The sequence below is a fragment of the Danio rerio genome, chromosome 7 (genome assembly GCF_049306965.1).
Source record: "Danio rerio strain Tuebingen ecotype United States chromosome 7, GRCz12tu, whole genome shotgun sequence".
In the NCBI taxonomy this organism is placed as follows: Eukaryota; Metazoa; Chordata; class Actinopteri; order Cypriniformes; family Danionidae; genus Danio; species Danio rerio.
In genome coordinates this window covers 31,911,882-31,937,749 of record NC_133182.1, presented here as the reverse complement: position 1 = coordinate 31,937,749, position 25,868 = coordinate 31,911,882, and the positions used below count along the sequence as shown (strand labels likewise).

General features: G+C 36.0%; 1 protein-coding gene across 2 annotated transcripts in view; it reads right to left on the bottom strand.

Moving 5' to 3' along the window:
- The window catches only part of mybpc3 (myosin binding protein C3), a 61,099-nt gene that overhangs the window by 8,653 nt on the left and 26,578 nt on the right, over positions 1 to 25,868 (bottom strand). For both annotated transcript variants that reach the window (NM_001044349.2, XM_073906621.1), the window contains 13 exons: positions 24,838 to 25,004; positions 18,498 to 18,663; positions 17,644 to 17,750; positions 17,530 to 17,559; positions 17,222 to 17,361; positions 13,126 to 13,285; positions 11,868 to 11,972; positions 10,966 to 11,154; positions 8,564 to 8,698; positions 7,186 to 7,353; positions 6,850 to 6,938; positions 4,644 to 4,839; positions 4,425 to 4,564 (listed from right to left, as the gene is read on the bottom strand). In NM_001044349.2, the coding sequence (NP_001037814.2) occupies positions 4,425 to 4,564; positions 4,644 to 4,839; positions 6,850 to 6,938; positions 7,186 to 7,353; positions 8,564 to 8,698; positions 10,966 to 11,154; positions 11,868 to 11,972; positions 13,126 to 13,285; positions 17,222 to 17,361; positions 17,530 to 17,559; positions 17,644 to 17,750; positions 18,498 to 18,663; positions 24,838 to 25,004 (1,792 nt within the window). The remainder of the gene's footprint in view (positions 1 to 4,424; positions 4,565 to 4,643; positions 4,840 to 6,849; positions 6,939 to 7,185; positions 7,354 to 8,563; positions 8,699 to 10,965; positions 11,155 to 11,867; positions 11,973 to 13,125; positions 13,286 to 17,221; positions 17,362 to 17,529; positions 17,560 to 17,643; positions 17,751 to 18,497; positions 18,664 to 24,837; positions 25,005 to 25,868) is intronic.

Here is a 25,868-nt window from a genome sequence, read left to right as displayed (position 1 = left end):
TAACATTGCAAGAGCAAAAACACGTTCCCTGTGATCATCTCCTTACAGCCATCACTCTTTTATCAAATGTTAGCAGATTTGATAGATAATGAAACTAAAGTGCTTTGCCTCTTTGAGGTGGATAAAGAGCAGTACTTTAAGGTAATTTCAGGGGATTGACGCCACAAAGTTTATTAGTGTTTTGGTGCTGATGTTTGAATAGCATCTTATTGGCTAAATGTATGTATAGTCATACTGTTAATTTTACTATAATTTACCTTGATTATAGTGTGAAATAATATACAGAGCTCAGCATAATTAAGTAGACCCTATTTTGAATATTTTTATCCATTTCAGGCAATGTATTTTGGTGGATTTTAACAAAACAAATTTATTAAACAGATATATTTATTAAAATAGTATATTAGTCACCAAACATATTTAGAAATTGAAAGACAATACAATTAAATTCAAGCTAAATATTGCAAAAAAAAAAAAAAAAAAAATATATATATATATATATATATATATATATATATATATATATATATATATATATATACAACCTACATAATTTCAACTATAATGTTTTTGCTTCTTTTGACTTTTTCCCTTTTTTAAACTTGTATTTAATATTTTTCTATAACATAAATTTGGATGTACTAGTTTTCTTTTACCATTATTGAAAGTTATTGTAAGATAAGCTCCAGATTTGGCTTCAGTACTGATTAATCTAATGTTTATGCACCAATATAATATTTTAGCCTTCCTATTAAAAATATGAATTTAAAAGATAGATTTGTGATCGGTCTACTTATATATGCTGAGCACTGAATATATGCAGTAAAGGCTCTCCAGTCAAAATTGTGAATTCAAATGATTAAAGTAGCTTTAATTCAACCAGCAAGTTTTTTGTTGTTTGTTTTTTGGACTGGAGATGACACAGGCTTCTCCCAAAATATAATAAGACGATGTACAAGAGGCCTCATTGTTGAAATAAAATATTTCTCAGCTTGGATTTACATTTGAATTAATGCTTTAAGTTAGAATTTGCCAGAGGTATGAATAATTCCGAGCTTGATCTTTGAGTCAGTTTTTTTATTAAAAATGGTATTTTAATATTTAATACAACAAGAATGCTTTAACGTAAGCATTACTACTTATAATACATTAAACTAATACTATTACAAAATATTGTTTCACATAAGTTACGACAAAATCTTACTAGCTAAACCTTTTGGATGGTAATTTATTTAAAATATATTATTTTGTCAGAGTGTTCTAATTGTACTTATTGATTTTATTTGAATATTGTGTAATGATGGTAGAATTGAGCATTCTGCATTTCGTTTTAGCTGGTTTTAAAACATCTCTAATTAAAAACGGCCATTGTGCTTGATCAAATGTGTACAAAATAAATGTCTGAACATCAAGGAATTGCATTTAAGTAAAAACATTCCCTCAGATTTTTTTCTTCACACTTAAATCATTAGATGTAAAAAAAGCACACACACATTCATTGTGAAACAGTATGTGGCTACAACTGTATGTCACCAATTATCCTTGCTAATCTGAAACATTGTCATGTGGCTCTCAGATGTCTGAATATACCACTCTAAAACCATTCTGTCTATTGTTATAGACAATGAGGAAAACGTTGCAGGATCGCTTAGCACATGTATTAAGCCGCTGTGTGATTACGGTGGCTGTAGAAGCAGTAGATCCAGAAGCAGGTAAATGGGCTGCATGAATGTGGCCCGGAGGCCTGCAGCCTAAAGTGCTCTTATATTTAGCAGCAGAGCATCTCCGGTTTCTGATTGAGATTGTCCTGTGAAACCTGATAATTCGGTGTCTTCCTGCCTGCTGCTGTGGACACAGCGAGAGGAATAGACTGGCTCTAGTAACAATGTGAGGTGAAACCCAAACCGGCTGCTTTTTATTTAGCTGCTAACCTTAGTGGCTCGAAAGTACAAAGGGGTAAAGAGAGCACTATAATGACAGCACTTAAATCAGGGCAAGGCCATGGGCTAAGATTACAGCATGCCTGCGTCGAAGGGGGCACAGGTGCCCTAGTGGGCTCCGCGGCAAGGGTCATTTTGGAGCTTTGGGCACTGGATGTTCTGGATGCTGTTCCCCTGGACCAGTGTTCAGTGCCACTGGCCAACTGTATGTCACAAGAGAGCCCATAAACTCGTGGTGTCCCTGCAATGCTGTGCCACTGATGAATAGTGTACATACATTACTCAATTACAGTGATCACAAGCTTAGCTGCTTTAGATAGACAATGGCAGGCTTGCAAACTCTCTCTTTATCTCAGATTCTCACGGTGAGTTTGACTATTAAATGTGTTTGGCATAGGGAGCAGTGCTTTCTAAAGCCCAAAGTATGCTTTGAACTCAGTCCACTTGATAGAATGCACATGCACACTACAAAAGCTTCATCCTTGTCCAGTGTCTGCGCTTTTTCTCACTAAAAATTCTGAGCAATTCAAATGAGTTTGCACTTGTATAAAATAGAAATGTTTAAGTATATCTCTAATCCCCTCACACTTAAACATTGGTATTTATTGCCACTTTATTTATTCCACTGCAATGGATGGCTTGGAATGGCTCACTTTTGGGGAGTGTGCCACTGTGTACAGTGCCACTTATTTTGTACGACTTCATTTGAAGGTCCAAGCAAGCAGTATCGTTAAATGTGACGTGTAAACACCAGTGGTGGAAAGAGTACAAAAAAAAAATCCTACTCAAGTAAATGTAGTCCAGGTAGAGTAAAAGTATCTGTTGGAAATATTACTCAAACTATGAGTAAAAAGTAGCCCTTTTAAAAAAGTAGTGAGTATTGCACTGTGAAAGTCTGTTGTGTTTACATGTAATTTGTGCACATTTGTGAAAACGTAAAATTCTTTAGTGCATTTAGTGATTGTTTAAGGCTATTTCAGACATTATACAACAGTCATCCAGTCTAAACAGTGTCTGGGTCATTGCGTGTGACGATTTAGGACATGTTCTTGGACACTTTTAATGCTTCCAAATGGTTTGCTGCATTTATTAAGCGCCCATGTCTTGAGATTGTTCTGGATGATGCGATTTAGTTTCTATGTGCAATTTCATTGGATCACAGGACTGATTGTTCTACTTTAGCCAATCCCCATAGACAAGAACATATAAAGTAGTGACTGCAGTTTGATGGAAAATAGTGGTGTAAAAATCCAGATATAGCCCTAAAAATGTGCTTCACGGAAAGTAAAAGCACACATTTTTTAAAATACTTAGTAAATTACAGAAATTTGAGTGTTTGTAATTTGTTATTTACACCACTGGAGATCATTGATTGGTCTGAAAGAATCATGAGTACCTGCATCTGATCTGCAACAATTCAATTCATCTATATTCCTATTGTGCTTTTTACAATTTAAATTGTGTCAAAGCAGCTTAACTTCAGTTCAGTTGTCACAGTTAAAGTTCAGTTTAGTGTAATGTAAATGTCACTGCTTAAAGGAGAAACACTGAAGAGCAACTTAATCGATGTACAGCTCTGCTAGTCTCAAGCCAAGCAAGCCAGAGGCAATACAAAACACCAAGCCCGCTAGATTTAAATAAATAGTCAGCGACAGTAAATTAGACAGAATCAGCCAGTACATAATGAGGCCAGAAGGGGAGAACATTTTCAGCAAGACGCTCAACTTTTGGCTAATACCACAATAACTTGTTAGTGTACTGGTTTGGGCGATTCACAAGAACGCAAATCATGGGTATGACCTGGGTGTTACAATGTTGACATGGTTTATAAAGACATATCTTATCATTTATATGTACATTTAGCAGACACTTTTGTCCAAAGTGACCTACAATTGAGTAGGCATTCAGTGATTAAACAAGAAGAGGTAATATATGCAAGAAGTGCTAATTATACAAAGGAATCCCAAATATAATCCCAAACTCTATTGATCACCTGGTTTGTTCTAACATTAAGCTTTTAGGTTAACATTAAACTTGCTAGTCAATAACATTTATTTACACATTGACTTGGTGGGGAAAACTTTGGTGATCCCTCAAATTCCCTAGGTCAGTTAGTACAGCTGTTAAAAGATTAAGTTTCGGTCTCTTTTAGAAGATAATAGGAAGTCACAAGAGAGCTCTTAGATAGATAGGAAGTTGTTGTGACTAATTTACTCAGAAAACCTGATATCAATCGAGAAGAAATCAGTGTGACAATAAATGTCTAACATGACAGAAATCATCTCTGGAAAAAAATTGGTTGGGGGTGGGGTTTGTTGCAGCTAGCCCCCTGCTGGCACACAATTTCACATCCTCAATAAAAGTGTATAATATGTGGTTTGTGAGCAGTATAGCAAACTTACTAAACACATAAGACAATTTTCCACTTCACTGTATGTATGTATGTATAACTATATGCCAAAGAAAACAAAGGTTTGGGTTTACCATGGTTTTCTTGTCAGCCTTCTGGATGTTGTAGCCTGTGATGTCACAGTTCCCATTATCCTTAGGTGGTTTCCACTCCAGGGCAACATTGAAGCCCCAAACATCCATCACCTTTAAATTTTGGGGTGGACCTGGCACATCTGAGATTGAAAAAGAGCAAAATGCATTTTTATTGTTTGAATGACACCATATGCTATTAAACAATTCCTAGGAACTCACCAACAATCTGTATATTCACACTGGCTTTGTCCTCCACATTTTCAATTTGCACTTGAACATCATATTTCCCAGAATCCTTTCTCTCAGATCTCCTGATGAAGAGGATGGTATCAGTGTCACTGTTCCGTATACTGACTGATTTAGGATCCAGAGGCTCATCGTTTTTCGTCCAGGATACCTGAGGTCGGGGTTTACCCTAAAAAAATAAATTGCTGACTACATTAATGAAAAGAAACACTTTTGTTATGCCAAATATTGATGAATGGATAGGCAGAAAGGTTGTGCATGAATGTTTAAATGAATGGATTAATTGCTAGGCAGATATGTATGGATTGATTAAATGGATGGATGGATGGATGGATGGTTAGATGGATGAATGGATAGGCAGACAGGTTGTGTAGAGATGGTTGGATGGATGGATGAATGGATAGGCAGACAGGTTGTGTAGAGATGGTTAGATTGATGGATGGATGGATGGATGGATAGATGGATGGATGGATGGATGGATGGATAGGCAGACAGGTTGAGTATGGATGATTAGATTGATAGTTGGATGGATAAATGGATAGGCAGACAGGTTGTGTAGAGATGGTTAGATTGATGGATGGATGGATAGGCAGACAGGTTGTGTATGGATGATTAGATTGATGGTTGGATGGATAAATAAATAGGCAGACAGGTTGTGTAGAGATGTTTAGATTGATGGATGGATGGATGGATGGATGGATAGGCAGACAGGTTGTGTAGAGATGGTTAGATTGATAGATGGATGGATGGATGGATGGATAGGCAGACAGGTTGTGTATGGATGATTAGATTGATGGTTGGATGGATGAATGGATAGGCAGACAGGTTGTGTATGGATGGTTAGACTGATGGATGGATGGATGGATGGATGGATAGGCAGACAGGTCTTGTATGGATGGTTAAATGGATGAAAGATGGATGAATGGATAGGCAGACAGGTTGTGTATGGATGGTTAGACTGATGGATGGATGGATGGATGGATGGATGGGTAGGCAGACAGATCGTGTATGGATGGTTAAATGGATAGATGATGGATGAATGGATAGGCAGACAGGTCGTGTATGGATGGTTAGACTGATGGATGGATGGATGGATGGATGGATGAATGGATGGATGGATAGGCAGACAGGTCTTGTATGGATGGTTAAATGGATGAAAGATGGATGAATGGATAGGCAGACAGGTTGTGTATGGATGGTTAGAAGGATGGATGGATGAATGGATAGGCAGACAGGTCGTGTATGGATGGTTAAATGGATAGATGATGGATGAATGGATAGGCAGACAGGTCGTGTATGGATGGTTAAATGGATAGATGATGGATGAATGGATAGGCAGACAGGTCGTGTATGGATGGTTAAATGGATAGATGATGGATGAATGGATAGGCAGACAGATCGTGTATGGATGGTTAAATGGATAGATGATGGATGAATGGATAGGCAGAAAGGTCGTGTATGGATGGTTAAATGGATGGATTGATAACAGTTAATTCAATGGATAGAATGAAATGTGCATAGATGTATGGATAGATGGATGGGCAAATGGATGGATGAGTGAATGGATGGACAGACAGACTGTCAAGTTTATGGATAAATAAACAGATAGACAGGTCTGTGGTGGATGGAGAGACAGGCAGATTGATGGATGTATGAATAGATAGACAGTATGGTAGATGAATGAGTAACAGACAGGTAAATAGATAGAAAAATTAAGAGAGAGAGCGCAGAGTTTCCTAATGTGGTGTTCAAACTCATGTCACTGACTACCATCTGTACACAGCCTCCCTCATTCAATTTCAGCCATAGAGTTCAGTGTATTTATAGAGCAAGAGGACGAAGATATATGTTTCACAAACTGGGTTCTGTAAGCAAACAAGTGGACAAGTTACAGTCTAGCTAAACACTAACTCTCTGGCTGATGGAAACTGTTGGAGGTCAAAGTCTGCATGAAAAGAGGCCAGCCAATGTTACATACTGTGACAAACGACACTGCCCAATACGGCAATGCACAACTTTGCTGGATCTTCCATATCACTCACAGGACGTCTGACAGGAAATGAGTCCAAATGGTTTTCATTTATCAGAGGCTCAAATGGATTATTCACACATTCTGCAGCGCTCTGTATTTTGTCAGGAGTGTGCTTGTAAAAACACAATCTGAAAGATGACTTCTCACCTGGAAAGGGATTACCAGGTTAATGGTTTCTCCGACTTTCTTGATGAGTGTCTGACGCAGGTTACGGGGGAGCCAGATTTTGGGCCGCTCTGCAATAAGAGAACATGAGTGATTCACACGATAATCCTGCACCATTTTACCATTTCCATCCCAATGCTGGAATAATAATGTGCTGCAGTATTCACTCAAATCAAATTATCAATGAGGTAACACAACATAATAATATATAGAGTAAACATGGTGCATTATTGTGTATGGAATTTTATAGAATAGGGAAATTGCCTTTTAATGATTCTGTAAGCCTTACATTTTAAGGTCATTGTCTGTGTAACTCACGCATGATTTCACGGATAGTGACTGCTTGTTGCAGTGTGGCTGGAGCGCTCGGGCCTGCCATATTATATGCCCTCACGCGGAACTGCATCTTCTCTCCAGTTGGCAGGTCACGGATGATCACAGAGGTCCTTTCTGTGAGACCCGAAAATGCGGGGATCCATTCATCAGCTGAAACAGTGAAACACTGGCTTCAGACACAGAACACGAAGGATCTATTCCATATATTCGAGTTTGGGTATGATCCAGTTACAAAACGGGTATGATGTAAGATTAATTAATGACGTAATATTTACAGGTTTGCAACATTTTACAAAATATCTTCTTTTTCAACAGAATAAAGAAACTCAACATGTAAATGGTGAGTAATTGATGACAAAATAAAAAAAGTTGTGTATGCTATGCTTTTAAAAAGATTTGTTTTCTCATTTAAATGCTGCCTTTGTAAAGATAAACAGTTGAAGTTGAACAGTAAGGAATCTCTGGATAAACATCATAAATTACATAAGAAATATTGGTTGTTATAGAATACAGCTGAGCTTGATCTGCAAGTCATATTTAGTGAATTTTTAGACTCTTCCATACTTGAAAAACATTCAAACCAATTCACACTGCTGCTTACAATGTGGTGTTGTTTCAGCCCAAAGTTGGATAAAATAGTAAAATTATAAATATATATTATAAGGATGTCCAGATCCGATCACATGATCGGAAATCAGGCCCAATCACACGGTTTCAGATTCAATCTAAACTGCATGTTACCTCCCGATCAGGACTCAAATATATATGTATGCAGTATATATACAGTATATGTATGTATACGGCATGACATCACTTTGTCGCAGAGACACTATTGGTTAAATGCTGGCAAAGTAGAGCAGAGAAAGCAGCTTGAAGCGGAAAGCGAGAGTATTTCTGCAATCTGGAGGTATTATAAAGTTGATGACAACAACATTGCAATACATAGCAAACTGTGGAATATGTACGCTTGGGATTGCCTGCTGGGTATTTTAAGTTGGGGTACTATTTGTTTTGATATTTTATTTTTTATATATTTAATGTTGCACTAAAGTTCTTGACTGTCAATTCAAGTAGTTGAATGTTAAAATAAGGTGAATTAAATAAAAAAAATAAGATCTTGGATCTGTTTCTTCGCTCTTTATTCTTTTGTATGTGTTAGTATCAGTTCGGTATTGGTAGATACTTGGTAGATACTCAAAATCAAATGACTCGCACTCGGGGGCAAAAAAACACGATCTGGACATCCCTAATATATTAAATATATTAAATGAAAGTTTGTTCATATTTTGCCTAACCTTGCTTTGAAACAACCCAGCATGTTAGGTATGGGACAATGTGGTTTATTTTTACTTTAACTTACAGCCTTCCTTGCAGTACTCAACACCATAACCTTCAAGCTCAGCGGAGCCAATCCTCTCTGGTGTCCTCCATTTCAGAGAGATGGTGGTATCGCTGATGTCATCCACACACAGGCCAATAGGCTCGCTGGTAGGAGCTGATGGCAGAAATTTAAAAGAATGACATGTTGTCCTATTATACAGTTTTAAGTAACTTTCTATAACCCAGTAAACTAAATACAACATGTAAATGTTGGATTAATGTCAGCCAACACACATTCAGACTTTATCACTTTAGCCAATAAACTGGTTAGCATTTTTTGCACATAGCCACTCTGAAATCATACTCTACTAAAGATTAGCATTGCCATTTGATAGCAAGGAAAGCCTTTGTGCATGATGTATTTTGGGTACTGTATTATTTACTGTTACCCAGCCATACAAGACAGAGATAGTACTGACAACTTTTTACACCATGGCTGGATTTACTTGGACTTGTCGCTGCGGTCTCCATTAAAGTCCCATTGTACAATTGTGTTGCCACCAAACCAAGCAGCCATGGAAACTATAGAAGCAACCTCAGTTGTATTGAAGTCCATCTACTCTTACCTTTGAGACTACCCTTGTGTAATGTCAAGAATAGACAACATTGCTTGCATGAGTCCAAGTTTAGCTTAGGTCTGTGGTGATAAGTGCCTCCTGAAGATATTCATGCTGTCTGTTGTGATTTGCAAGCATGCTTGAGTCAGAAATGTTTGTGCCATAATTAAGCAGCAATGACATGCCCAGGTCAAGCTGTATTTATGAAGACTGTGAACTTGCAGCAAATCCAAGAACATCTATTCATATCTTAGCAAGTTCCTTGGAGTTTAAAACTGATCCCTGACCCTAATGTTTTAATTGTTTCTCACTTTAAATATTTTCTAAGACTAATACATACAGTAAAATGATAAGGTTTAGGAATGTATAGTTGTTCTGCAAATTGTCTGTTAATTTTAAAGCACATCCCAGTGTAGATTTCAGAGTTTACAGACCCATTTTTCAGACTAATTTACTTTTCAACCAATAAAAAGCTGCTTGGTTTTAAAGTGACATTGTATGAGCTGTTATTCATATATTGATACACTACTGACAATGGACCTGTTTGCTTGCAAAACCCAAATCTCTTTCAACCATTCATGCACATAACTGCATTGTAATTCCTAAATAGTAAAATCCTAGAGGCTCAATACAGCAAAACAACAGTTTTAATCTCACCTTAGCCCAAGTTAAATACTGTGGCCACAGATTAAATGTGGACAGAACTTTCATGCCTTAGAAAGTGGTTCTTTGAAATATTTAATGGTGCATCGGAAAAGCCATTAAAAGACAGAAGATGGTTAAAATCGCTGCATTAATAAGCTCCACAAATTTTTTTTATAAAAGGACGCCTACTGCCAACAGGTTCAGGCTCTGGTGCTGGCTGTGGTTCTGGCTCTGGTGGTGGGGCAGTTTCCTCTGGGGGCGCTTCAGCTGGTGGTGCCCCCTCCTCTCCCGTTGGTGCTGCTTCTGCTGGACAAACTCCATTTTCAGGAGGAGCAGGAGCAGCCTCCTCCTCGGCTGGCGGTGCAGGAGCTTCAGCACTGGCCTCTTGTGCAGGTTCTTCTGGAGGTGGTGCTTCTGGCTCTTTGGTTTCTTCTGGGACATCGGGCACTGCCTCAGCCGGCGCTGCTTCAGCCGGCTTCTTCTCAGCAGTCTTGGGGAGCATCGGTTTGGTCATTTTGCATCTGGATCACTTTCGGTCCGGTTTGCTGTCTAAGTAGAGGTTCCTGAAATGTGTTTGTCTGCTCTGTTACACCTGCTGTGGTCTTCTCCGCTGGCCGCAGTGACGGTGAGAGGACAAGCAACAAAGGAAGTGCAGTGTCCTGCTCCCTCCTCTCTTTCGACAGTGCCGTAGATACAGCTTTGCACAGTGTTAACATGCCATTATTTATAGAGGATGCCAAGGATAGTTTCCTAATCAGCTGTCTTGTAACAGACAACAGTCTACATGGATGTCAATGCATTCAACACAGCTTGCATGAAGATTAGGTGAAAGATGAGCAGATGGATGGAAGAACATCAATAAGACGTCTATTGATTACACTGAAAGGGACCTTTTTAGACTAGCACACAATTTGCCAGGACAAAAATACAACGTCAACGAAAACCACAGATGTTTGGCTACCAATATTCTCCAACACATCTGACATTCCACTGATGAAAGAATAATGACAAATTAAAATTTTGAGGTGAGATTTCAGATAATTGGTAATCAGCAAATCAAAACTTCTTTTTTAGCCATTACATATTAAATGTGGATATCTGTAACAGAGGCTAAAAATGGAAAGGAATACTAATGAATCCCTAAATACATAGGTAAAGTCATAAATCGAAGCAAACTCACCAACAGGCACAAATGGTTGGGAGGCGGCACTGGGGCGGGACATGCCAATGGCATTCACTGCATAAACACGCATCTCGTAGGGCACACCCTCAATCATTTTCTTGGCCTCAAATGTGGTCTCCTTATAAGGATCAAAATTGAGTCTCATCCATCTATAACTCTTTTTCTTCTTTCTTTCCAGGACATAACCTGAAAAGACATTAAATCCACACTGTTGTCATCATGCATTTTCTATATAGTTAGAAAATACATTTACAGCAAGGGACTTTTTTCAGCAAGATTTTTTGGTAATTTTCATTAGGTTTTATTGTTTGCTAATAGGTAGGTTTAACAGGTTACTTAATGGCAGAAAGTATGTCAAGAAAAGTAATTGTTATTTAGTTCTTATAAGAAAATGAGATGTCACCAACAATATTACACTGTAAAACCCAAAAAAGTTAAGGTAACTCAAACCATTTAAGGAAATCTATTGCAACAAACCATTTAAGTTCAAAAACTAATCCTAATGTGTACTGTGAGCTTAATCCATTTGAGTAAATAAAGCATTTTGAGCGCAGTGAAACCCAATAAATGAAGAGAACTCAAACCAACTGAGTCCTGTAAAACCCAATAGGTTAAGGCAGCGCAAACCATTTGAGGAAACCAACTTCTACAAACCAGAGTTAAAAAAACTAATCTACATGAGTACTGTGAACTTACTCCATTTAAGCTGAAGTAATGAGATATTAAGTTAACTCATTACCTTCAACACTGAGTTCAAAACTCTTTTCAAATGAGTAGAATTAATGTCCAGTAGATTTTGAGTTAAGTACACTCATTTCATTTGATAAGGTTGACTTTTTTGTTTTACAGTGTACTTATCTAATATGAACTATCTATCTGTGTAGTAATGGGAAAGTCACCTATGACTGGCTGACCACCATCAAAGCGAGGCGCATCCCATTGGACAACGCAAGAATCTTCACCAACACTCAAGATTCGGGGGGCTTCAGGTGGGTCTGGCACATCTGTAAAACATTAAAAGCTCAATCACACAATTTTCTACATAAGGGACAATGGAAGTCTGGCAGAGCCACAGCGAAGGCATTTTTTCTCCTAAATGTCAGCTCTCCGCTATATTTCTCAGGGTACTGCAAATCTCATAAGGGTAATACACACAGCGTGCTTATTAAAGGGTTAATAAAGAGATCTGTACAGTTCAGGTTTTGGTCTTTTAACATATATTTTAGTATCTTAATAGTGTGGCAGCAATCATGAAAACAACTTTGAACCAGAAATGCCCAAATTAGGGCCCGTGGGTCAAAGTTGGCCCATGGTAACCTTTGATTTGGCCCACCATCCCACCTAAGATAGGGAGAATGATGGAGATGGATTAGAGAATTATTTCTAATTTATTGTGACCTTTAATTTGTTTCTTTTATTGTAAAGCTATAAAAAGGCTAACTGAAATTAATCATTTAAATAGTGTCAATCAGATTTAGTTTAAAATGTACATACTGTCACCCAATGGATGAAGGACTTTGTTGAGCAAATCAAGGCAAAAGCAGGTTCAGCTTGACTAGTGTATTCAGCACTGAACTCCAATGGGTTATAAATGTGATTGCTTACGTTTTTATTGCAATTATAATTTAAAACCTGCATTAGTTAATATGATTAAAAGTAATGTTGTCACTTTATTTTTTAATACCATGAAATAAATTAGGGAATAACCCATTGCTACTTTAAAGTAAAATAGTTTGGTATATTTATCTTTGGCCAATGGCCATCAATGATACACAGTTTTTGGCCCTTTATATGAAAACGTTTGGGCACCCTGCTCTAAACACTTTATTTTGATAGCATCCAATCTGTTTAAAACCTGTAATTTTGCAACTACATGAAAACTAGCAACGGTTTACGTATTAGTTAACTGTGTGCTTAATAGCATCTAAAAACATTTCTTCCAACCCTAACCTAATAGTCTACTAATTTTCTAATGACAGTCAGGTAACATGTAATTACAAAGTTGTTCATAAAGTCAACAGAATATCTAAAGCGTAACCAAAGATCTCATTCAGTACACAACAGGATATTACAGCATGGCCCATAATGTGATTAAGCCCTAACTTCAGCCTCCCAAGGAACAGCTGGGAAGTGACGAGGGGGTTTTGAAAAGCTTACCAACAACTTTGACATTAATGTCAGCTGTATCCTCTCCAGCTGGATTGCGTACAATGACAGAGTACACGCCTTCATCCTGACGCTCCGCCCCCTCAATGGTAAAAATGCAATGGCCTTTGGTACTCTCCACATGGACACGCCCATCTGAGTCTGTCAGCACCTGGATCAGCCCATCAACAACCACATGGTAAAATAACAGTGGTTTGCACATCAATCTGGTTCAGTCGCAGGCTCCTAATGATTACAACTAGGCATTTAAGATCTATAAGGATGCAATATAATATTTATAAAATTGCAAATTATATATTTAATGCACGTAGATACTTCAGATATCTGAAATACCAGATATCATACATTACCTGATAAGTAGTTCCTATAATTGGATGGTGCTTGCTTACCTTGCTTACTTCATACTTCATGAAAGACACACTCACCTTTGTAGACACAACAGTGTACAGAGTTGTGTGTAGTGTACGTGAGGCATTTAAATAGCAGCATCATGATTTCACAAGTGTGAGGATTTGTGTGTCAAAGTGATGCTTATGTTAATATTTGAGCAGCTTGTTTCTGTTTCACCCAGAGATAGTCAAACCATATTTAAAGATGCTTTAAAAATGTTTACAATTTGACTTAACAAAAAAAGACCTTAAAATCAATTTCATATTAAATATTGACTATATATATATTGAGATATTGGCTATAATACAGCATCAAACATACTGTAAGTTACCATAGAGCACCCCACTGGATTAAATCGATCAAGTCTGCATCATCATGCAACATGGGTCAATAACAGCAGATCCAACATCACAGCCAAAGCAAGAAGCATTTGATCGTGTGCACTGATTGTACAAGCAGCTAGGGATTGTTAAGGCTCACACTCACTTCACCATTCTTCATTGTCCATGTGTTTTTCGGGTCAGGATGCGACTCTCCCTCCTTAGAGCTATCCTACATGAGCAGAGCAGAAGCCGTGAAGCCGTGGCAGTCAGGTCAGAGGTTAAAGCTGTAATCACATTAGGCACCGTAACCTTGTACCGGGCTCTAGTACCATTCCCACAACCTCAGTGTACTACACTGTCGTTGCGCTTTAATGTTCTGGAGCGTGCTTAAAATCATTTTCCACACAAGATTTTGGTATCAATGAAAACATGAAGAAAAGCACTTTCATTTAAGGGATGCCTAATCACTTATTCCTTGCAGCGATTTTTACTTAATTGTACCAAACATATTAAGGAAATTATTACAGGAGCAGCTAACGTTGATGAAGTACTTAGCAGCCTTATTGGACCCTTTTTACATTTCCGGGTTGAAAGGTAGAAAGGGAGAGTAAAACAAATAGTTTTTTACAATCCTATTTGCTGAAATAATAAAAGAAATTCTTGATGGCATTATCAAAACTTTTAGAAAAAGTGGAAAAAATAGTGTGTGACGATAGCCAGAAGAGAGAACAACGTTAAATTTAAAGTCCTGCCCATACACTCTTCATTAAAAACACCATGCATAAGCAGTATTTATATAATACAGTGGTTCTCAAACTGTGGTTCATGTACTAGCACTAGTGGTACGCAGGCTTCCTTCAAGTGATATGTGGAGGAATTGCTGAATAATTAAAGTAAAAAATTAGCACACTTTGAACCCTTTGATGCAAACGATAACGCCGATGTGATCAGTAAATTGATTTTAATAGACTAAACCTTTTATTTTATTTTATTTTCAATTTTCTAATGTTTGTTATCTATTCTATCATTTGAAGCTAATTTCCTCCCCATATTTGTATAAGTTGTTGGGGCAGATCCTGAATTTTTATATCCCTATGTTGAGAGGTATAGTTTGATCAATTGCTTTTCTGACACACAAAGCCTATACTCTAACACACAGTAAGCAGATCTGAATTCTAATTTAAGTATGTAAATTTAATTTGTATATTTAAAATACAAGTTAATGTTTAGATTTAAAAGCTTTATGTTGCATGTATATATGAATTGTTTGTATATTAAAAAATATCAAAAAGATTTTACATGGATATGATGACATTTAGCATATATTTACGAGGTCCAAGGAACATTTCCAGGTTTTGATAAATAGGCTACTATATGAAAATACTTTGCATTTAAATACAGCAGTTTTCTTTTAACTTTTTAAGAACAGTGTCATTTTTAATTAACCTTAAATTAACACATTTTAATTTAAACGTTGACATTATTATTTCTTTTTTTACCTGTAAGCACAGTGCAGTGTTAATGTTCAAACTATTTATAATATTTAAAGTGGCTGACAATAATAAATATTCTTAGTAAGAAGAATTAATCTGCCACGTTTTTGAACTGTGCAGAGCTGTAGCTGCCTATTTAGGTCTACTATGCTACTGCACTTCAATACTGGTTATTATGGTGGTACTTGGAGAGACAATTCTTTTTTGACGTGGTACTTGGTGAAAAAAGTTTGAGAACCACTGATATAATACATACATTAATACATATAAATGTTCATATGTTTTTAATAGAATGTTAGTATTAAAAACTTTCAAGGATTTAGGATGCTGATGACGAGTCATAAAACGAGTCTTAGCAGTCTTGTGAAAAGAGTCCATTCACAATCTACAATTACTAGTCATCAATAATGTAAGAAACAGACACGTAGTAGACCTAAGTATACTTAAATGAATGAAATTCATTGAAATATGTTCAATCCAAGGATTAACAGAAGTTAATTGCACTGTAGCAGACCCATAGCAAGCCTGGTGAAAGGGGTGGTTATTTTTTCTCAAAAAGTGGACCTTATTGCAGTTATTTGCCTTATTTTCAATAAAAACTAGGAGGTTTAAATACTGCATTTTAGCAACATTATAAGCACTACTAGCTTGTCAGATGGTCATCATAATCACACTTTTTAATGTACCAAAACATTTCCCAAAGATTTTGAATAAATAAATATTTTATATATATATATTATTATTTTTTTAAAATACAAATATCATTAGGGAAAAAATAAATCTGTTAAGGCTTTAAATTAAAAACTGCATATTAAGGCAAAGTAAATTGTGATATATTAGGCAGAAAACTAACTGTCTAGCACATTTAACTTTACTGTCTTTACTAACTTTACTATGGCCACTTGAATAATAAAATAATTAAACATAATAATAATAATAAAAATAATAACAATTTAGAGCTTCCTGATTTTTCAAGCCTCTCTTGTAAAAATTACATTTCTAAATTCATGAATAAAAACATAGCCTAATATTAGGATTAAAAATATCTTTTCTACGCTTCGAAATTAACTTTTGGTGCTTCACATTGTTTTATTGTTTTCTTTCAAGAATAAGGACCAAAGATTTAGAATAAAAGTTACTTGTGAAATGATTTAGCTATTTAACAACAATACAGTCGGCCAGTAGTGAAGTAGATGACTTCACTTACATCAACTTTTTCTCAGTTTTAAGGTCTCCTTTAATGAGTTATTTTCACAATTTATGATGTAATAGCAGTCAAAATAAGAAAAATCAGCTCCTGTATGGGACAAATTCTGGACCTTTGTCAGTGAAGGGTGGGTCTTTCGAACCACCCCAAACACCCCTGGATACAGGCCTGACTAGTCAAATGACAGATCAGACTTTGTGGGTTAAATGTGCTCGGACACGGTTCAGATGGTCTAGTGTGAGTACATCCTCAATCTCCCATCTCAGCACAAACCTCCCAGTCCCAGTGAGCCTCAACAAGACTTTCTGGTTATGGTTGGGAGATGTTATAGTACCTACCTGTCAAGGCTACTGAAGCCCAGATGCTGGATCTCCTGTTACATTTGCAGGACAACATGGCACAGTATTACAGTGCAAGCATACAGTACACCACAAACTGAATGAACAATTATTTATAATGTATCAACATTCTAAAAGTGTCTAGCACAGGTTTACATCTACTGTAAATGACCAGGGCTGGGTTTTCCCAAAAGCAAGTATATCCAACAGACTGTTATGTTTTCTATGATCTACTTAGGATTACCTTTCTTTTGGGAAATTTGGTCTAGACCGATTCTCTTAGACAGGGATTTAATAGAAATCAATATTAGAACAAATTTAATGCTTAACTCCTACCTTTTCTCCTTTTGTCCAAATCACAGTGGGGGCAGGATCTCCTGTAATTGGTACATCTAGTCGCAGTTTGTTTCCAGCCACAACCAAGATTGTGGACTCAGCAGTGCGGCCCATGCAGTCCAGATGAATCTTGGGAGGATCTTAAAGTAAGCAAAAATACTATTAAGACAATGCTCAAGTGTTTTCAACCACTCCAACAATGTGTTACCCTCTTCACAGTTTTTCTTTTTAAATCATTTGATGTAGTTTCTACAAATACACTAATAAATAAATTGGATTAATGCTGTTTTTGTTTTTGTTGTTGTTACCTTGGCGAGGAACAAAGTCAATCTTCACCTCTGTAAAGTAAAAGATATATATTTTTTAATGAACAGTGCCACAAAAATACAAAGTTACATTTATTTAGTAATAATAAATAGTACCTAAAAAGTTGAGCTTGGCGGAGAGATTGAACGCAAAGCCTTCAGGAACAAAGGTGTAGTCACCCTCATCTTCTGGTTTCACATCATCAATGGTGAGCTTGTGAATCCTAAATATGCATATATAAGAGTATTTTACTATTTAAACATAAGCAGCTATATCAAAACTCTGGCGTCTTGGACATTACAATAATTACAAACATCCATACATCTATAATAACGTCTCTAGTAGACAACATTCGAAGTGAATCAAAAAAGTTTTGCAAAATTTTCCTAGGACAAAAATGAGTGTTGTTCAATAGTTTAGGGCAACTTTGATACAGGTTAATGATCCACTTCAAATATTGACTACTATATTGTAATGCCTGTGGACTGTTTATTGATTAAGATGGACCCCCATATATTGCTATATTTTTGATAGCCTCTGTTTTTAGTTCAGAATTTGTGTGGACCATTGTTTTTGAATCGGTTTGCATTATAATTAATTTCTATTGTACATCATGTGAATTGTTTGGGGTTGTAACCAAAATAAAAACCAATGGTAAAATTAATACTTGACATTTTACAGCATAGTAAACTACAAATATGGCTGGGGGAAGTTGATATTTACCTACATAATTTGAGGCCTTCATTAAGGTTGACACTTTTTATGTGTTTGTAAACAACTTGTTACATAACAGGTAAATGCATTTTCTACACGATCATACAGGTAATATATGTGTATGTTCGTAAATTTAATTCAGTAATTAAATAAAAAAATATTTAGGCTACTGTAAAATGATTTAATTGATGGATGAGTGTGTATACATTAACATTAGACTACATACTGTATAGCCCACACACAGTCATGCCCTCACCTGCCGATGTGTGTGATAAGAGTTCTGGCATCTGGTTTCACCTCCACTCCATTTTTGTACCAGATGCCTTTCACATTCTCATCAGAAACCTCACATTTGAACACAGCCTGATCTTTGGCCTTCACTGTCAGGTCAGCAATGCTTTGATAGACCTCTAGCTGTTTCTCTAAAGGTCAGAGGTCAAAGAGAGAACAAAGTCTTAGTTACATGCTAAATAAGGAGGGTTAGCACATTACATCACATAGGCTTCATTTTTAAAAACATTTTTGTATCCTGGTGGAAATAGCATGTAAACACTGCAATATTTGAACATAATAATTATGTTCAGTATCATGGAATTATAATCTGATACTGTATAAATTTTAAAGGGCACCTATTTTACCGCTTTTACAAGATGTAAGGTAAGCCATTAGTTTCTGTAAAGTTTCAGCTGAAAATACCCATCAGATTGTTTATTATAGCCTTAAGAATCTGCCCATTTTGGTGTCTGAGTACAGTGTAGCTGTTTTTGTAGCCTGTGGCTTTAAATGCAAATGAGCACCCACCGTTTTCATGTGCACATCTGCTTCTCATCATGGGTTATGTCAGATAAACAGCAGTCAGTGATAGAGACAGACTCAGAATAAGTCAAAAATACCAAGCAAGTTTATTTCATGTATTTGTGGTGGAGTTTATTCAAGCCTTTCTGAAATGATGAGTCTCACACAAATGCCGTTTGCAGTACACACATTTTAACGTTTTTTTGACACCGTTACGTGGTGATTTTAGCAGCTAAGAATTGCAAAGTGATTTTACAGCTTTATTACAAACATGCTTTGTTTTAAAAAAGTTTTAAACTTACAAAACTTTTATAAATCACAGACAGTTGGAACAGATCCTTTAATCCCTGTTTATTTGTAAAAAAATGTTTTGTGGACGTGTAAACATGTTTGGACATGTGTATACATGTTATTATACAAACATGGCTCCTGTAAATCACAGGGAACAAACACAAGCAACGCGCGCAGTACAGCGCATTCAGCCTGGTTTTCGGTGAGCGAGAGCGACAGTCTTCAGACCAACACGCATGATCGTGTTCATCAAAAGTGCTTTACAAAAGTTGTGTGTAAGAGGGAAAGATGTCTTAATGACACATTTGAGGGCTCCTAGGCAAAGGAATGAGAGGGGTCTGGATGCAGACCTGGTGCAGTGCAATCTGAGCTGCATCCAATGCTTTTTAATAAGCTCACCTAACCCCACCCCTAACCTTATCTCAGCTTGCCTCATAAAGGCTGCATCCAGATACTACTGAAAGGAATGCCTCTCGCTTGCTCTAGGTGTCACGTGCAATCGCTCCCTCTGCTTTCACGGCACTTGCTCTTTCTGTGATGGTGCTGCACGCATCAGTTCCCCGCATTCCTCAGAAGTTGGTGCCCAAATTGACACAGGTGATAAAAAGATTAAACTTCAGTCATGTTCATGTTATTAAACACTATCAAAATGTCTACCGTTGATGATATTAGACTTCTGTTTTCAATTGCGATTTTAACACTTTTAATATAGGAAGTCTTTGGCTATGCAGAGACCATTATTAATCAGAAATCTATTGTACATAGTTTTATGTTAGGAAATGCAGTATTGAATTAACAAACAGTTGGCAAGTACTGTAGAACAGATGTAACACATTGATCAAATGTAGTTTTCAGTCACGCTCATGTAAGTCATATTCAACTCGTTTAGTTTTGCCTTCATTCATTTTTGATTTCTATCTTCATTACATAATTTATTTACAACACATTTTTAAACAAGTTTAACTCACTACTATCTAATATCTACTTTATCTACTACCCATAGTGACAGTTAGTGCATAACATTTTACTAGTTATTTTGCAAGACAGTTCAATTCAATTCAGCTTTATTTGTATAGCGCTTTTATAATGTAGATTGTGTCAAAGCAGCTTCACATAAATGGTCATAGTAATTGGATCAGGTTAGTTCAGTTTTTAGTGTTTAAATTCAGTTCAGTTTAGCTCAGTTCAGTGTGGTTTGAAATTTCAGACAAAGTTGTATTCAGACAAAGTCCTTTTAAATATTTTATTGTCTTTTATTCAGATCATTTAAAGACTTAATCAGTTAACTATGAAAGTTAAAATCATTAGTTAAATTATTTTGTAACTGATTTGTTGTGTATATCAAAAAAATACAGTAAATATTTCTTAAGGAGTCTAATAAAATTGACCTTCATTTTGTTTAAATTAAAAAACTGCTTTTATTCACAAAATAAACAATAAGAAATACGACTTATCATGACTCTAGAATAATTATTTTTTTAGGAAACACTGAAAATTTTCAGAAACATTATTTTAAATAAATAGGAGGGCAAAATAAATTGACTTCAACTGCAGCCCTATCTGTTAAAGTTTACAGGTACAACCATGTGCCTTGCTGTACTTGAAAATTAAATGTGTTATCCTACACCAGTACAACGTTACTTGTCAAATAAATGAACAAGGAAGATTATTTTGAGTCTAAGTTGTTTAATTAACTTGTTTATGAAGACTGCTGAGTGAAGCATGAAAAAAAAGACTTTGATTAATTTTTAAAGTATTTTGTGATGGATGTTAAAATGTGCCTCCCAAAAGTATGTGATAAATAAAATAAAATGATGTGATAAAAGATTTTTCCACCATCCACCATAATTTTGTGACTAAAAAGTATCGGTTCAGGCACCGTTTTGCCACCGGTATCGTTTTAAAACTATCAATTTAGCACCGGTATCGAAAAAACCCAAACGATACCAAACCCTAGTTATAACAAATAATTCCATTAACGTCTTTGTGTCATCATGCTATCCACATTTCCTCCAGAGTTTCATGTAATTTCGGGTGTTTCATTTTTAATTTGTCGACTTAAACTGTAGTTTTTCACTTTCACTTTCATTCAGGAACAATTCCTACATGCCCCCTATATGACAAACGAGATATTGGGTGCGAATATGAACTGGGTGTTGTTTTAATGGAATTTGATACTGCACGACAACTAAGAGAAAAAAAACTGTGGTCTAAAAAAAACTGTGTGTCTGTGTTCTATTATTGACTCAGTAGGTGCAAAGAATAGTGTCAAATAGCTGTCTGGATAGATTATCCTGTCACAAAATGCGGCAAAAATCCTACACGATGGTAATTGTTTGATTGCGGTGTTTACATGTCTGTACTGCACTCAATAATGCGACTTAAATTGGCATACTCCACATGTCTTAATTCGATTCCTGTTTAGTTCAATTATGACCTTAATCAGATTAAATTAATCAAAAATGGCAGTTAAAATGGTAGACTCTTCACCAAAGTTTTGTCTTAATCAAATTAAAATTGGATTATTGGTGTCCATGTAAATGTACTCAATGTTAAATATTTTCAAAGTACATAAGATAATATAATAAATTAACGGCTAGGTGTATAATAATATAATCTCATATTTTGTTTTATTTAGCTATTTTCAAAGCTTGACAGCCACTTCTCATCATTCACTGTCATCAAATGGCTAAGAAGAGTATAAAGATCTTGCGATAAAATATTCATCTGGGTTTGACTGAAGATGCAGGTGAGTAACTGATTTAAATTTGGCTGAACTGTCTCTTTAAGATTATAATGAAGAGAGGTGGAATAAAGAAAGCTAACAATCCAACCGCAGACTGGTAGGGTTTCAGTACTGCTTGCCAGCTGTTTTTTTTTTCTTTCTTTCTTTCCTTCTTGGCAGCCCTTGTACTTGATCAAAAGCCCAGACAACCTGGTAGCAGACATACCTGGGTATCAGTTTGCTTGTAAAATGTTCTACATGCTTTGAGCCTCAGAATAGGAGTCAGAAAGAAGGAAGGAGAGAGAGTGTGTGTTTGAAAGAGACAGAAACAAACAATAAAAAGAAATGGGAGAGAGAAAGGGAATGAGTCATAAATCTTTCTTAGATGCTATTAAAAGAGAGGGACTGAGTTGTGTGTGACAATGACAAAGAGAGAGAGTGAGGGAGGAACAGACAGAGTCACCTGCCCTGTTAAAATATATGGGTCAGGCGGTCTAACAATAGCTGGCATGTGGGCAGTGTGAGTGGTAACCTTGTACAGAAGTGCTGGTGGCCATGTTTTTTTGCACTGACAAGTGGCGAAGTTTGAATGACATGGCCATGGGAGAGTGAGGTTTAAGGGACGAGTGAAGAATGCTGTTAGATGGCTTTAACCTGACATGAAATCTTTTAGATCCTAAATATTAAATGACTTTGTAACTGCCGCATATACTGTAGCAAATACAGTGCATCTGGAAAATATTTACAGCGCTTCACTTTTCCCACATATTTTATGTTACAGCCATATTCCAAAATGAATTGAGTATTTCCTCAAAATTCTACACACAATACCCCATAATGACAATCTGAAAAATGGCTGTACACCGTCGCTTCCCATCCAACCTAATATAGCTTGAGAGGTACTGCAAAGAGGAATGGGCAAAAATTACCAAAGAAAGGTGTGCCAAGCTGACGACGCAGTAGGTAGTGCTGGCGCCTCACAACAAAAAGGTACAGGTGAATTGGGTAGGCTAAATTCTCCATAGTGTATGAGTTTGTATGAGTGTGTATGGATGTTTTTCCAGAGATGGGTTGCAGCTGGAAGGGCATCCGCTGCTTAAAACATATACCGGATAAGTTGGCGGATCGTTCCGCTGTGGTGACCCCAGATTAATAAAGGGACTGAGCCGAAAAGAAAATGAATGCTTGTGGCATCATATTCAAAAAGACTTGAGGCTGTAATTGCTGCCAAAGGGGCATCAACAAAGTATTGAGCAAAGGCTCTTATGTACATGTGCATACCATATTTTACAGTCTATGGTGCATACTTATGTACATGTCATTTTTTAGGTTTTTTATTTTTTATAAATTTGCAACAATTTCAAAAAATATATATTTTTGTTGGACAGGCCAGTAGCCTGCCTATTAAAAGAGGAGGTTCTTTTTTCCCCAAAAAGTGGACCTTTTTGCAGTTATTCGCCTCAAATTATGAGGTTCAAATGCTGCATTTTAGTGACATTTTAAGCACTAATTTGTGCTAAATTAGGTTGTCGATGGTTATCATAACCACACTTTTTGATGCAACAAAGATACTTCCTACATTTTTGTCAAAGTACATATCATACTATTTTTGTTCTCAAAAAATGTTTATTTACAACTGTGCATTTAATCTGTCAGGTTAATACAGTGTTATATAATGTAATGGGACTACAATTTATTATCATGCATCATAAAAAAACCAACAAACAAGCAAACAAACAAAAAACTGGGAATCTGTTAAAACTTATAGGCAAATAGCCTTTAGCCTATAGTCAAATAACAAATTGGCCAGCTAATCTCCACAGTCAGAAATTGTCCATTTAAATAATAAAAGCCTTCTTTTATTGGTTATTCTTCCTAAAGCCTTCTTTTATTGGTTATTTTCACATTTTATGATGGTATACTGTCAAAAATGGGTATCCCCCCCCCTCCTTATTTTTTTCAAATGTGATAAGTTGTATATCTTTTGCTGTTTTTATCTAGTAAAATTAAACACTTCTCAAAAAGAAAAAGAAAATCTGTATAAAATATTTTTGTCTGATGATTATAGAAGTTTTTTAAACCCTCACATTTGAATTATTTAATGTTAAGGATGTGTCTTTCTCACAGTTTTAGAGCCAAACGCATCTGAAAAAAACAAAATGTGTATCACTTTAGAATAGTGGTCCATTTTTAATGTTTGTTAATGCATTTACTCACATTAACTACTGTAAGTACTGTATGAATAATCTTGTAAAGCATTTGTTAAACATAGTTCAACAATAACCAATGCATTATCAAAATTCAAAGTTGTGCTTGTCAATATTTAAGTTTATGCACTGAGTTAATATGAACTAAAGTTATTTAACTTATCTAACATTATCACAGATGAATAAATACCGTAATGAGTGTATTACTAACTGTTCATGTTAGTAAATACATGAATTAACATTAACTACAGGACCATAATTTTTTAATGTTACCAACATGTATTTATCAAATAAAACAAAATTATGACCATAAATATCATAACAAAAATGTAAAAAAAAAAGTAAAAACTTTTTGTTACTTAAGCAATAATCTGCCAAGTTCTTCTTTAAAAGGAGATCACACTTAAGTGCTCCAAAGCATTCAGTCCTATGCTCAGATCACAGGTCACAGCTCATAAATGGATTATAAATACTCCAAAAAAACATAACTTTGTATAATAAAACTCCCTATAAAACAAAATGTTAAATAAAACACATTATATTTAAGGTGTTGAAACTATCCAAACTGAGATATTTACCCTGAACCATGAGCTCTGCTAATGACTGTCCTCCATTGGTTTTGACCCGGTAATGTCCACAGTCCTCCTTGGTCACATCGTTAATGATAAGGACATGCTTGCATCCATCTTTCTTAAAGCGATACTTGAAGGACTCGTCTCGGGTGAGTTCCACACCATCCTTTTCCCTATACAGATAAGACAGTTGTTATTTGTTAATATTAATTAATATTGATTAATACTAATGCATGCTTCTCATTAAATTGCATTTCACTATAAACATGTTAATTTTAACTTGATTTGAATTAATAAGTTCTTTATTCTTAAATATGTAAAAATGGGCACATTATTTTGTATTCTTAACTGGATTTAAAATTGTAGCAGACTACGGTTATATGGACAAGTTCAATCCATTTGTAACATAATGCTCTGAACGTATATACTAGACGATTCAGCCAGACCACAAGACTACACACCTGTCAACTGTAGAAACAATGTCTAACTGACAATTCCTCAGACATAAGATCTCACTGACACGAGATCTCTCAGAAACATGTGTGACTTCAGAAGAATCACATAAATGGAGGAGAGTTGACGTCATCAGCTATTCTTTGTGTGTGACGTTTTACCAAAAAAAATGGCTGGAAATATGGGTTTATCTTTTCTCCTCTGCTTCATTTTCATGACATGTTTGTGTCTTGAAGCTATAAAAATCCAGCATTAGATTAGTTATGCTTTGTCGCTCTCATTGGCTATTGTTGGTTTATTGTTAAAAGCAGCCCAATGAATGCTTGAAATTTACAGTTTGACTTTGGGGAGGTTTTAGCTCAGTCAGGAGCAGTAAAATAATCATTATCACTACGCAATTGATTTTTCTTTGGACAGGAAGTTGGTTGTGACAGGCTGTGTGTCACCCCCGCAATCAGAACAGGCTTAAATTCTTCAGCTATGTGGCCAGCCTTAAGTAGAGTAAATGTCTGGCAAATATCACCTGAGATAAGTCTGACATTTGCACTGGAAGATCATGAAATAAAGGTAATGAAATTTAAAGT